The sequence below is a fragment of the Symsagittifera roscoffensis genome, chromosome 1 (assembly GCF_963678635.1).
Source record: "Symsagittifera roscoffensis chromosome 1, txSymRosc1.1, whole genome shotgun sequence".
NCBI classification, from domain to species: domain Eukaryota; kingdom Metazoa; phylum Xenacoelomorpha; order Acoela; family Convolutidae; genus Symsagittifera; species Symsagittifera roscoffensis.
In genome coordinates, this window is record NC_087062.1 from 9,139,841 (window position 1) to 9,154,467 (window position 14,627).

The window sequence follows — 14,627 nt, forward strand, 5'->3', positions numbered from 1 at the left end:
TATCATTGATTATCTCAAAATTAGTAGAGAAACAACTAAATTTTCCAGGAAAGTCCAATTTTTGAAATCACATTTTTCGTGCCGCATGAGTATAGAAAATTCATTTAGTGTCAAGCACGTACATCTAGCTTTAGCTGGGCCCCTAGTTTTTTTTTACCAAGACACGAAAATTTTTGTTCAACTAGTTCTTTTCAACATTTATTTTTTTTCGACTTTTTATGTTTGTGTGTATCAAATGGTGCGAAGATCCGCTTCGCCTCTGTGTGAAAATATTGAATTTCAAAATTGAACATTTTCCAAAATTTTTTATGTCCTTTTTATAAACATGCAACGCCAAAACAGAAGCTGAAATTCAAATTGCTTCTTTCACTTAATCAATTTCTTTCACTCACGCTGAGAATTTTTCTCTCTTCTATACTCGAAAATTTCGAAAGATACCTTCGCTTTTGCATACCTTTATTCTATACCATGTGAGCTAGGGAAAAACACACTTTGAAGGGCATTCTATCTCCTATGCAAATTTTTGAAGTTAACAATATTTTAGATTTCACTAAACATGGGTGCGCACATTATAGAGACAATTTTTGAGAGCCGATTTTGAATAGTTTACAGTATTCACAAATCACTGCACTTGGATGGTATCAATCCAACAACACCCCGTCCCCTCCCCTTAGATATTATGTAACTCATGAAGATGATATAAAAGCGCTAACTGAAACGGCACTTCTACCCGCATTAGCGCTGGGACGGAATGAAAAGTAAAACTGGCACCTCAAATCAATCTTTCTTTGCCCAAAAGATCCCCCCCCCCATATCTTTATTTTTTATCTTTCATTTATATTCGTCGACGCTGATTGTAAATTTGTATTGGTATGACGTTCGTCCATGCCAATGGCCATACCAATTTATGGTATATTTCAGGAGGCGTGCGCTAACGTAAGACAAGGAGATTTTAAGGCCACAAAATGTCGAAAAAAAATTCCACTAAAGCATATGAGCAATTGTTTTCATTATGATATGATCGATCGCTCATGAAGTTTCAGACTAAGTTCAGACTTTACATAGTGTGTTTTAGTGAGCACATTTTAAATTGTCTGAAACCGTAGAATATACTAATTGGTACGAACAGTTCTTCGTGAACCATTATACCTGTGTGTGATTGGCTAGTTGATTTCAGGAATCCGTCCGATCAGCAAGAGCTCCGACTATCATTTCATCAACTCCTTCGCACAACTCATCGCCTCAGAGAGTCCCGCCTACTTTCAGGTGTGAACAATTGAAAATGCCATCCATGTATTCATTCAACATTTTCAACATTCAATTTTTAACTGTCAGTGAACTTTACCACTATTAAAAAACTTCTGAATATTGGTGAAATTAATTGGTGGAAATAATTCGAAAACCATTAAGCCACCCTTAAAAAGTCTCCTCGACTAAAATTGATCAGTTTTTTATTGAGTGTTTAACATAATACCAAGTATAGACAAATAGAATTGTAATTATGTTAAACACTCAAAAAAAAAAACTGATCAATTTTAGTCAAGTAGACTTTTTAAGGGTGGCTTAATGGTTTTTGAATTATTTTCACCAACTAAATTCACCAATACGCAGAAGTTTTTTAATAGTGCAAAATATCGGCGAGTTTGTAAAGTATCGCAGAAAGCTCCGACAACAATCATGAAAAAAAAAGTTTTAAATTATGAAAAAAAAAATCAGAAATAAAATTTTGCTTTGGCAGAGGCGGAGAAAATAAGAATGGAAGCTCCGCGTGCTCGAGATTAACAGATTAATTAACCTATTGATGTATGAAACATTATTATTATCCTTGCCGTAAGCAAGGGTATTGCAATCGGGAACTAGACTTTTTTCCCGTAAATAACTTTTTGAACAGAATGGTCGAAATTAGAAATGGTAAAATTAGGTTCAGTTCATAACCGATACAAATTTCCTTGCGTCTCCGGCGCACTTGGTCTGGAATTACCGAACACGCTTGGGGCAGCAATGGTCCTGGGTTCGAATCTGACGGAACTTGTTTTTTTTAAACGATAAATATTCCGTATCAAAAAAACTGCCGGCGTATTATTTGTCTGCTTATGTTTTGTCGGCTTAGTTGCCATATCGTAGATAGGTTTTTTGTTCTACGCAAATTAGTGTAGTTGCTTTCAGTTTTTGATTTTTTTTCTGCTGTTTGTAAATTCAATAATCATATTTTATTTTCTTTTGTTTTTTTTGCTTAAAAAGTTTAGTCTGCTCAAATGACATCGGTTGAATTTTTATCCGCATAGTGTCCTATTTTTAAGTGGTTTCAAGGGAAATGTAATTTCTATGCGCCCCTCGAAATTGCCCAAATTGCGAAAAATAATTAATAGAAATTCATTACGAGGCCAAACTGTGCCAAACAAAATGCACAGTTTGGCCTCGTAATGTTATAGGTTTTCCTGATAACATTTTTTCGGTTTTTTCCGCTTGATAGGTCTTGGCTTAAATCAAATTGGTCTAATGGCCACATATTCCGTCTTCCGATGAGCGAAAAAAAAATTGTATGCGTGTGTGGCGGGTGTGTTTTGAGGATGACGGGGACTTAATAACTTTTTTGAATTTTTTCGGCTTTTCATATTCCCTTTTCGTCTTAACAGGTTTCGGGCTATATTATATCGGCTTAGTGTCCCCATATTTTCATATGACGAGCAAATAAAGTTTCATGTGTGTTTGTTTTAAGGGCGAGGTTGGACTCAATAAATCTTAAGTATTGTTGATTTCTTTTTTCGGCTAAAGGGTTTCTGCTAAGGGGTTTCTGCTAAGGTGTTTGTTTGTTACCACTTTGTTACCACTTGGTAAATTTTTTCCGATGCTAATTTTACCTTCTTTTGTCATGGTTTTTTTCAACACTACCTTTATTCTTTTCGATAGATCTAATTTTTTCGACGTTTGCGATTCTCCGACTGTGGCTTTCTTGTTTTGTATCGCTAGTGGTGCGAAGCTCAGCTTCGCCTCTGTGTTATAACTATTATTTGACTACCTGAAATTGACCTGCCTAACGCCATTGGAAGCGCCATATAAAAAGCAAAAACTTTAAATAAATTTTCTGTCCCCAGACTTAAACTAAATTATATTAAACGAATCACGACTGAAAGGGATTTGATGTAACATCTCACTCGATCCCCTAAAATGTGTCTTTGTGGTAAATTGTTTTGCGCAGAACAATTTAAGCTGAGGTTCATAGCGAATTGTTTTCTATTTTCAAGTGTGTTCAGTTGTGTGTGTGTGGTTAGGTTGTGATGAAGAGTGCAGAGTATGACGAGTACCTGTTCGACAGCCACATGGAGCTCTATGACGTCACTCCCCTGGCCCCCTTCACGTGGGCAGGGGTGGTGGAGCAGGCCAAGACACTCAACATACCAGCTCTCTTCCTAGTCAACAGCGACATCGGTACGCTTTCTTGTACCCCTATCCTATATTTATATTCTTCTTATGCTAATGAACCGCTTTATTATTTTACTTCACCTCATAGCTGTTATACGGGTCTTTTCCATTATACCTATATTTTTTTCTATAAAGCTTTCATGCGTACCGTGTATACTAAACTATTATATTCTAAAAAATATACATTCTAGAAAGCTTTCCTGCGTACCGCGTAAATATCCAATTTGCCAAAACATCAGATTTGTCCGAAAAACCAAAAAGGCTGGCAGCTGTATGATGTTGCATATATAGTTAATGCCAAACTGTTGGCAATATTTGTGACCTTGGGCAGTTTAATCGGTCAAAAACTATACTTTTAGGTTAAATAGTTTTTCGGAAACCGTTTTTATGTGAGGAAATTAGTAAAAAGGCGAAATCCGGCGTCAAAATGAGCAGTTTTACGCTAATGAACTTCGTTCAAATTCGTTGACCGAAAAGAGATTGCCAATAGTTTGGGTCTCTTTTTCCTTCTCCCCCCTACCCTCAGGGATTCGACCCAAAGGGTCCCTCCTTTGTACTATTTTGAGATATATATGTTTGGCTGACTGACCATAAACTTTCTAAGGCGCCGGCTCTTTTTCCTTTTCCCCCACCTCACACGAGCTTCAATATGTTAGTGTAACGAGTGGTTTTACAAGGTTTTGAAGACCAAATATGTTTATTGCGTAGCCTTATTAGTCCGCATGTCATTTTTCATAACAATCGGATGATGTTAACAACAATTATTCACTTGTAAAACTTTGCAGTGGGGGGGGGGGGGGGGGGAGTATGGAAAAAGAGCACAATTTGGCATTAACGATACTTGTGTGTTTAATGTGATAGGCATTGACAAAAGTGTGAGCTATTCGGTGGGAGGCGGCAGTTCGAGTGAGGGTCGCAGATTGAGCAGTCCTTTGGGGCGGGGGCGGAGGCGGAGCTGTCACCTCTTCTTCATCCTCTTTATCCCCTCCAGTCTGTCCAGCAGGTGCTCCTACCTCAAGTCCACCAACAGGAACTACTACGCAGACAATCTGTGGGACAACAACCTCCCCACCTCCTCACAAGCCAGGTCACATCAAGTCACTGCAAGTCACAACACACCCCACCCCTCCCCATTCCAGCCACGTATTAATAGACTATCTCCCAGTTGTTTCTCAAAAAACACATGGTTTCAAAACCAGCACTCCCATATTTACAGAAAGCAGTAGCGTATGGAAGCAAAAAGTGATGGCCATGATTAGGGGGACGGGGTTAGTGATAGCACAGTTTTCTCACAACAATGAAAGCAAAGCTTGTTGTTCTGACAACTGAAAAAGAGGAAGAACTTTGTGTTCGGGTGTTTAAGTTTTTTCTTTTTTTTTGTTTTCCACGCGAAATTAGGCACCACAAATAATCATCGGACTGGGCTGAGTAATATGCCATATTGAAGCCATTTCAGTCGTGATTTGAGTTTTGTTTCCTTTTTTATTCAATATTTTACTTTGAAGACAGTTGTTGTCGATTATGCCTAATTTACTAACTTTTTACGACTGTGTATTGTTTTCCTATGACATTATCCACAAAAAACGTCACTGATTTGAAGAACTTTTATTTGCAGTTTTTATGAATATGGTCGGAACATGATGTGCTACTTGCAAAGCAACCGGCTATCCTGGCTACTATAGAAGATGGAGCGTGGTATCACTTTGAAGAATTTGCAGTCGTTTATTGGGTTCCAAAACGAAACAAAGTAACATGAGAAAAACTGGTCAAAATATTTACGTATTATAGTTTAATATAACAGGGCGAAATCTCTTTAAGATTACAGGGCGACTCTAACCTCAATGACTCAACCACCTCACCAACCAAAGGGTTTCCCTTTGGCATTTTTTATGACATCCATTTTTGGCTGACGAAACCTGAAGTTTTTTTAAGTAGCCAAAAAGCGGCATTTTGACCTGTTTTTTTTTCAAGAAATTTGAATGCGGCGCTAAATAAGGGTCTTTATAGTGTTCTGAGAGCAAAAATCATTAGGGAGCGAAAAATGCTCGCAAAATCAATTTGGTCGACCTAAAAAAAGGTCGAAAAAAATTTCAAATTTTTGAAAAAATACGCCCCCTTTTCGAGAAAATCCTAGATCCGCCCCTGACACGGAACCTTAGGGGGTGGAACATCAATGATTACCCTGATACTTGATACTACGAATGCCCCAGTATTGTTCTTAATTTATTTCTCCTCTATTTAATCAATATTCCGAGCTCCCTTGAAACACCGAAAAATATGAAATTCTTTAAACAGTTCGAGCAGATTTTCAGGAAGAATATCAAAAACCTTATTTTTTTTTGCTAGAGATGTAACCGTATTTGCTTTTGCCGGAGTTCCGGAACCGGAAATTCCGGAAATTTTAACTTCCGAATTCAGGATTCCGGAACAGGATTGCGGAATCGCTTATGGTGTCGATGAGTAACTGCATAATGTATATAATTACGTTGGCTAGCCGTGATTCATTGTGCTTTGTGCATCATCGTCATTTCCGCTAAACCTCATAGATTTACTGCTGAGCCATAGGAAAAATTGGATTTGCTCCATGATAACATTCGACTTTTGATTCAATAAGTCAAGTTTTTTTTTTGAAAGAGATAGCAAAACTGTTCACGAAAATCCGGAATTTTCCGGTGTTTTTAACGGATTTTGAAATCGGATTTAACTATGTAGTTTGCTGGAACTCAGAATTTTGAAAGCGATTGCAAAGTTTTTTCATCTCAGTGTTGGTAAAAAAAACTATACACACTCAGCGTGTCTTAAAAAAAATATTTTCAAGGTTTGTTCTGAGTTCAACTTTACTCACACGACATCCAGTGTAAGCCCCCCCCACCCCCTATACCCCTATTTACTTTAAATTTTGAGGCATGAGTATTGAAGACTCCCCGCATAAAATAATTTTTTGATAAAATTTTTACTTTTTATTTGCAGGAGGTACAAACAGATGCAGCTGAAACTGCTGCCATTCATCGAAGAGTACGACGTGGAGACGCTTCAGTTCACAGACATCCCCATGTTCGAAAAGTACCACAAACTACTCAGACAGTTCAACTACAAGTGGAGACTGCAGTACCAACAGCAGAGCAGCATCTCCATTTCAGCCCCCACCCACTCTCTTCTTCACACTTCCTTGTCAGCCTCAGTCTCCCAGCAGACCAACCCCTCCCAGGCCCATTCACATAACACTAGTAATAACACAGGGGAAGAGGGCGAGGGGGGTGCGGGGGAAGAGGAGTCCCCCCGGTTGAACGGGGCCAAGGGGGAGAAGACAGGAATGAGCGGTGTGGGACACATTAGCAGTCGTGTGATGGAACCGGTGACGATTGAGATCCAAGGCGATCGCTGCTCAGTTGGAGGTACGATTAAGATCGCCGTATCTGTTTGTTCATAAAATAATTCAAAATCTAGATCCGATAGACTGGTTACGAAACCGAGAAAAAATACTGCGTGTTTTAAGGCGACGCCTTGAATGTGCCGACTGCCCTTTAATGTCTGCTGTAGTGTTTGACTTTTAAAAATATTGAAAGTTTCTCAATTTTTTTTTTTGAAAATCATCCAACTACACACTATTACATGTACAAATTGATACTTTAACAAATAGTAGCGTTTTAATAAGAATCACTGCTCGTATCAGAGCGAAGCGTTGATTGTTTTGACTACCGTTTAAAGTCAATGAAATACTTTTTTGTAAAAATTAACAATTTTCGCTTCGATTTTCTTCTTTATATTATCTTCCCTCACGTTATGTAAAGAAGGTATTTTTCAAACCCCTATACTGTCACAAAAATGATTCCAAGTAATTTATTTTTTTGTTAGAATATGAGCTCAGGACACCAGTAACTTTCAGATGAGTATAGCTCCAAGAGCAAGTATCTTGTTATTGGGAACTAGACTTTTTCCCGTAAAATTTTCTTATAAATCTGTAAAATTGTGAACTTTAATATTGAATTTTAAAAACTTCCGGGATCCTTCGTTTTTGGCTTAGAGATAACGCCGTCTCTTTTGCAGCCTAAATTCTTGGTTTCAAGCTTAGTTTCATTTCAAGTTTCATGTTCTTTGTTGTTTCAGGGGGAACTTAAAACTTTCAAAATTTTTATATAAAGTAAATTACTTTTCGGCTCAACTGGGATTGCTCAAAGATTGTCAGCTTTGTTTCCGTTTCGTAAATTTTGCTCCCTTGCTAATTTAAATTTCAAATATTGGCCAGGAATGAACTTTAATCGAGAGATACTAAATAATTGGTAGACCTAGTTTTCCTTTTTTTTCTGTTTATGAAGTTTTAAGTTTGTTATGTTTCTTGTATGGCAAATGGAATTTTAAATAATTCGTAAAAATGGCTTGTTAAAAAATTGAAATTGGTATAGAGAAAAAAAAACTACCCGGAGCACAAATAATCTGTCATTTTCTTTGGAACAACAACTAGCATATGCTTCAATTCAATTTGGAACGATTTTGGAGTTGGATTAAATCTCTGCTTACGCGTGAATAGCTCGAAATATGTCGAGTTTCAATTCTCCCAAATAAGTCAAATTGGCAATTTTCAAAACCTCAACTTTGCAAAAACAGTCATTTTGACAATCACAGTTGATCGCACTGTTGACAAATAGAGAAACAAATACGTCCCAGAAAATGTTTGTTTGCGTTTTCCTCCCAGTCAAATAGTTTAAATAACACAATTCTTCAGACCCGTTTTTCTCGAATTTGAGGGAACTTCTTTGAAATACATTTTTAGAAGCGAATGACGGCAGAAAAGGCTCCAGTTTGATACCACACTTGATCATGTGCGAGTTTGCTTTGAGGTATCTGAACAGGCGTTATAAAAACTCGCTTCTCACTTTTCGGAACAAAAAGCCAAATGATTGTTCCAAGTTTCAAAAAAGGATGGAATATGTATGCTCGTTGTGGTTTTTTCTTCAGAAAAATTTTTTGTACCTCAAAGTTTTTTATACCTCAGAAACAAGTCCAATTTGATATGAGGCAAAGTACCTAAAACTAATAATTCGTTGCTACGTGGCATTTAAATAGATCACTTTAAGCTTTAGGTAGCGTGTGATTTTCAGAAAAATATTCGTCTGAATTTTTTTGGATTTTAAATTACTTTAAATTATTTTTAAACTTTTAAATTCTTTTGATCGTAAAACACTGTCGGAACATGGGGCTTTGCTGCGATGCCAGCATTCTTATTTATTTCAAAATTTAATCTTTTCAATTATTAACAGCACTAAACTTGACATTCTATCGGTCTGGTCGAACCAAAGTTTGTTTTGTTGGTTGCAAAAAACTATCGCCGGCTTGAAAGTTTCTGTTTGTTATTATGATTTCGATCCCTCATTTCCCTGACTTTTGGTATGAATTAAGCCCAAATTTCAAAGGGTGACATTGTTATAATTCGCAAACTATCCAGCGAGACTTTCCCAGGGGTTGATGTAGTTTGAAAATACATGCAATTAGATTAGTCAGATTAGTTTGTGTGTCAGAGTTGGAAGTCAATCAAATGCCTGGGAAGTTTCCTCCGATCCAATGAATTTTGATGTTCTTTTGATTGCCACTTTCCCTCTAGATTTAATCAGGCATCAGAAAATAGGGGTTTGAGTTGGGGTTGAAATAAATGAGCTACAAATTAGCTACTATTTTATCAAATGAGCTGCAAATGAGCTACTATTTTATCATCCTGTGATTTTTTTGGAACTATCTGTTTTTCAAGTTTAATTTGTTATGTAAAAGAGAGATTCGTATGAAACAAGAGGTGAGTATCATGTGGGCAGGAGAAGAAGGGAGTTTTGATACTTTCGTACTTTTTTATGGCATCCATTTGGAATTTGGAGAGCGCGCGCCGAAAACGCGAAAAAAAACGTCGCTAAAATTTTCAAAATTCGCAGATTTTGTTGACCTGTTGGTAGATTTCTACAAAGTCAACAAGCAAATTGTTAACATTTGGACCTCAATAACAGAGCTTCAACCAAAGATTTTTTATTCAAGATTTGAAACTTATGTTAAACAATTTTACAGTCAATCGATCGAAATTACATGTTGTAAAACAAAAAAATGTGAAAAAAAAATTTGGCGGAGAGGTGTAGAAGTCCGCCACTCCTTTCCCTAAATTTGCCCCTCTGTTCTATTAAATCACTGTTTACTTTTGCGGTATGCAGGTTTATTAATAGTCAGAAACCAAAGTCAGAAACACACACACACATCACACACACACACGCACACACACTTAAACACAGACACACATCACACACACACACACACACACACACACACACATATCTATATATATCTACTTTAAATTTTTGACAAAAAATGCTTCTCTGCTTCGAAATTTTCTACCCAAAGCGTTTTGATAAATCAAGACAAAGCCCTATTTGGTTGTTATAATTTCAGTTTACACAGTAATAGTGCAAGTTTTTTTACAGCAAAAACTGATGCCTATGTCTCTTGTTTATGATTAAATCAATTTTTTCTTTTTATGTCGATTTCAATCAAAACTAGAGATAGTTCAATTCTGTTCAATCTGTACGAACTATTTTTGTCAGCACCTGTAAAAAAAATTTGGTAATATGATTTTCTTAGAATACTTTTCGATTTCATTTTTTAAAATCTTTTGCAAAAGAAGACTCCAGAAAACTCTCAGAGAGTCGAAAGTGTTCACAAATTGAATTACTGTTGTTTTCACCTTCTGTCAAATTTTTGAAGCTTCAAAAAATGAGTTTTCATATTATCTGTTTCTTGGGTAGCTTATTCGCCAAAAAAGGTACCAGTTTTTTTTTATTTTTTATTTCGAATCTTCAGCCACCACTGCGACTATTCAACTAGATGGTAATGTTAACTGAGACAACTCTTCTTCCGCCAGTGAAAGTTTTGAACTTAACGTTTGACCTTTGAAAGTGGGGAGGAACTTTGTCTTCGGGTGTTTTGGTTTTTTAATTTTTTTCTAGGAAATCAGGTACCACAAATAATAATTGAAATATGTCCAGCGATATATCATAGTTAAAGTTTTTAGTCGTGACTCGATCGACGCAAAGTACTACTTAAAAAGTGTTCTTCATTATCGAGAAAACCAGTTCGAAATTTTAATTTTTACTCTACATGAAATCGATCAAGCAGACGTGTAATAGGTTTACGATAGTCGGCTTATACTTCAAGTTAAGCTGTGAAAAATAAGTTTTACTCAAAAAACTAGTTCTGAAGTTTTTTGGGCTTTTTAGGAACAAAAAATTCTAAAAACATCAAATTATTTTCTGCAAAAATTGAAAAAAATTTAAGAATTTTTTTCAATGTTTTTATTTTACTTCCAAAAAAAATTCAAGAGAAATTCGGCTCGAATATCAATTATTTACTACTTTTATTGAATAAAATTTAAGATCTAGGTTTTTTTGGTTCAGATCTTTGCAACACATATTTCAACAAAAAACGACTTCTTTTAAATTTTTGTTCCGAATTTTGTAACGAAAGTAACGAATAATTGTGCTCGTGTGGGTTTTTTTTTTCAGAGAAATTTCGACTTTTTAGCTAGCCATTTTGACAAGATTTTTAAAGTATCATTCAAAAGGTATTGTTGTCCTGAGCTGAAGTTTGAAAAAAAAATTTACCAAGGGATGTTTTTCGTAAAGTTATAGGGGTTTAAATATTTCCATTTTTGGCAATTTTGGGACAATTAACGCGCGATGTATTTTGCGCTATTAACGCGCAAGCGAAGATTTAATCTGTCTTAGAAATCGTTCCAAATTAATTGAATGAAGTTTATTTGCCATTATTAATTTGTTACTAGGAGCGAAATCTATCACTTTCTACTTTATATGGCGAGTGGGGGATGATTTTTGCAAAAATCTCAAATGAAAAAAATAAACATTTTATTTTTCTTACTTATAATTTTTCACGCTATTACTGCTCCTTAGACCTTAAAAGGCAGTCAGAACTTTCAGGGCTTTGCCCTGACACGAGCAGTCTTGTCATATTTTGAGGTCGGAAACTTTTACAGCGACTAGATATCCTAGTTCAAATTCAAATTTGGGACTACTGCTGCCAATTTAGAATAAATAGAAAGCGCGTAAATTTTCAATTTTTCATTAGCGCCTAGCAAATACAGCTAATGAATTCACTGCAGAAGTTGCAGCAAATATGCGAAATCAGGGATCGTATCTAGATGTTCTCACGGGGAAGGGGGTTCAAATATATCGCTTCGTACTTTACATTGGGGGAACATTTTCAAAAAAGAGGAAAACTCTAGTATTTGCAGCATTATTTTTTTCTGATAACGTTGTTGAATTTCAAACTTGAGCTTTCTTCAAACACCCTAAATGATATTCAGAACTTTCAGGGCTTCCCTTTTATACGAGATGTCTTGTTTCAGTATAGCATGGTTTTTTCTGCGTGGTTAATTTTTGCGAAACTCGAATAACATGCTTTTTCATAAATGTTTTCTTTTGCAAAGGGACTGTTTTCTTTTTGGCAACTACCCTTTTTCTGCATCGCATGTGAAGCGACGGTCATCTTTGTCTCTGTGTACATTTCGATTGGCTATAACTGTGAACTTTTAATTTAAATTACATTTTTTTCAGCGTGTAATTGACCTTAAGTGATGTTTTGTGTGGTATGTTTAGGCGATGACAGTGAGTTATCAGCAGTGAATGGGGGAGGGGGACGCAGGAGTGAGATGAGCCCTCCTAGAAGCAAGGAAGGTGGGGAAGGGGGAGGGGGAGGGGTGCTGACTACTGCTGGCCATACTAGTGGACATTCCACGAATAACTACAGCAGCACTACTGGCAGAAGCAGTTGCCAGCAGCAGCAGCAGCGGGAGGATCTTCTGAGTGCCAACGACAATGCACTGGAGGAGCACGAGAGGAGTTCACCCACTGACATGACCAACACTCTCAGTGACCACGAGAAGGTAACTAACAGCCACTCACGAGATAGCTTTTAACTAATTTATCGGTACGTGTTAAATTTTTGAAAAAATTCTGACCTTGAGACAATGAAATGGTGAATTCCCATAGGTTCCAATATTCATAGGTTCCAAAATAAAAAATAAGTCGCATAAGTTCCAAAATTCATCTTCTTGAATTCTGATTGGTTGAAATTTGAGCCAACCATTTTATGGATTGATTGTTTACTGTTCAACCAGCATAAACTGAAGCTGCAGAATAGTGACCGCCGCCAACGTTGTCATCCGGCATGGATAGATAAAACTCCATACAAAGCTTATTATGTATTTATATACCATTTATGTTTTGATATTATATAACATTATTGTGTACTGGTCGATTGACCTTGATACAAGGACGAGAACGGCGTCTGAAGAGAACTACGGTTCAGAGAATAATTAACTCTTACGAAAACAAGTTGTTTTAACTTATTTCTCTCACAAGCTTGATATTATCTATCCATACGGATTCAATAACCAACTGTTCATACCTCGAGGAGTTGACGGTATGACATGGCGCAGCCACCAGGATTTTCGAAGAATCCACTCAACATAAATCCTTTTTGGGAACGAGCATCGGCTGAACCTCCACTAGAGTGAACAAAATGGGTGGCCATATTGGAAATGGCAGTATTCGCTAGAGACGGCATCGAAAATCGAAACCTATTACGAGCCCGCCCAACACTTATCGAACCAGCTGAGCCAGTATACGAGGTTGAAATCACTGGTGAAACAGATGCTCAAAGGAAAAACCGAGAGGTGCGCAACCAAGAAAAAAGAGTGGGCTGGGAGAACCAAGTGATAAAAGCGCGAGAAAGAGGGGTGCTGTGTAATTCAATCAGATGGGATGAAGCGGACGCAAAGGATGCAAAGTGTCTCGGCACCGAAGGACAACGTCAAATACAGCAAAAACGACCGAATATGCAATTCCATACGGTGTCTACACAACAATTCATGACTGTTTTGGAATACATATTCGTCACAACACGGATAATAGCTTTTGAGAGGTATAATTTTATTTGTCGAAAACAAAAGAAAACGGAGTGCTTAGAACAATTTCAGGCTGACCTAGTGGAACTAGCTTCACGGGCTGATTGCGGCGACCGAGAAAGTGCGTGGATAAGGGACATGTTTACTGCTCACAATAACAATGAAAAAATTGCAGAGGAATTGTTAGCCCAAACACGTACGCCACAGGAGGCTTATGAATACGCGATCCGACGCGAAAAATGAATCAAACACAGCCGCACAATGAAAGTAAATCCGATCGGAGGGCAAACAGTTACGACCCCAAAACAAGAACCAATACACTATGTCAATACACGTGGCAGACAAAATCAACAGTATAACCAAAACAATCAACGCGGCCGGGGAAGTTTTCGCGGTCGACCATATCCACGTGGATCACAAAACGCAAGGGGTCAACAATATCAACAACAACGAAACACAAATTACAAACAATGTTTCAAATATGGAAATCAATATGGTCTAAATCATTTACAATCTTGTCCGGCCAAAGACAAAATTTGTTCAAAATGCGCAAAATGCGGATATTTTGCAACAATTTGTCGTTCCACAAACGTCAACTATCTAGGCAATACAAATGAGGAACAACAAGAAGAAACAGTAATAGAGAGCACGGGGCACAGATACCGACCCGGTGGCATACGCTGAGTTCACCACAAACAATGGTTGGGAAAACTATCAAATAGACGATTTCTCAGTAATGGAAATTTCAGAATTATTTGAGATTAAGGACACAAAAACAATATCAGAAGACAATTTGAATGAAAACGTTGTCAAATTGAGAACGAATACAACAGAATTATTCGCAATTGCTGACTCAGGTAGCCCAATGTCCTTTCTAAACGAAAAAACCGCCCAACGATTACAACAAAACAATACATCGGCAATATTCAAAATTATTCCCCCGGAGGATACAGCCAGAAATTTATCGTGTTATAACGGTGAGTATATTCAACCTAGAGGAAGATTAATAGTAACGAAAGTTCAAACAGCTCTGTTCATTATAGTGGACAACCAAAAAGCCAATATATTAGGACGCAATCTACTACCACGCATCGGCATCAAACTAATCCAGGACAAACCAACTCAAAAGGTACTCACCGTACAACGGAGCGACAAATCAAACCATGAAATTAAACCATGGTTCAAAGATAACTTTCAACAACTATGCGTACGAATTGGAAAGTCCAAACATCACGTAATGAAAACACAATTC

At 37.1% G+C, this 14,627-nt stretch overlaps 2 protein-coding genes across 4 annotated transcripts in view; one reads left to right on the plus strand and one right to left on the minus strand.

The window, feature by feature from the left end:
* LOC134857191 (tectonic-3-like) overlaps positions 1–14,627 on the minus strand; it is a 409,016-nt gene that overhangs the window by 185,185 nt on the left and 209,204 nt on the right. The window lies entirely within an intron of this gene.
* Positions 1–14,627, plus strand: part of LOC134857186 (filaggrin-2-like) — a 35,736-nt gene that overhangs the window by 13,306 nt on the left and 7,803 nt on the right. For all 3 annotated transcript variants that reach the window (XM_063873560.1, XM_063873561.1, XM_063873562.1), the window contains 5 exons: positions 1,178–1,266; positions 3,273–3,429; positions 4,285–4,510; positions 6,394–6,818; positions 12,066–12,352. In XM_063873560.1, the coding sequence (XP_063729630.1) occupies positions 1,178–1,266; positions 3,273–3,429; positions 4,285–4,510; positions 6,394–6,818; positions 12,066–12,352 (1,184 nt within the window). The remainder of the gene's footprint in view (positions 1–1,177; positions 1,267–3,272; positions 3,430–4,284; positions 4,511–6,393; positions 6,819–12,065; positions 12,353–14,627) is intronic.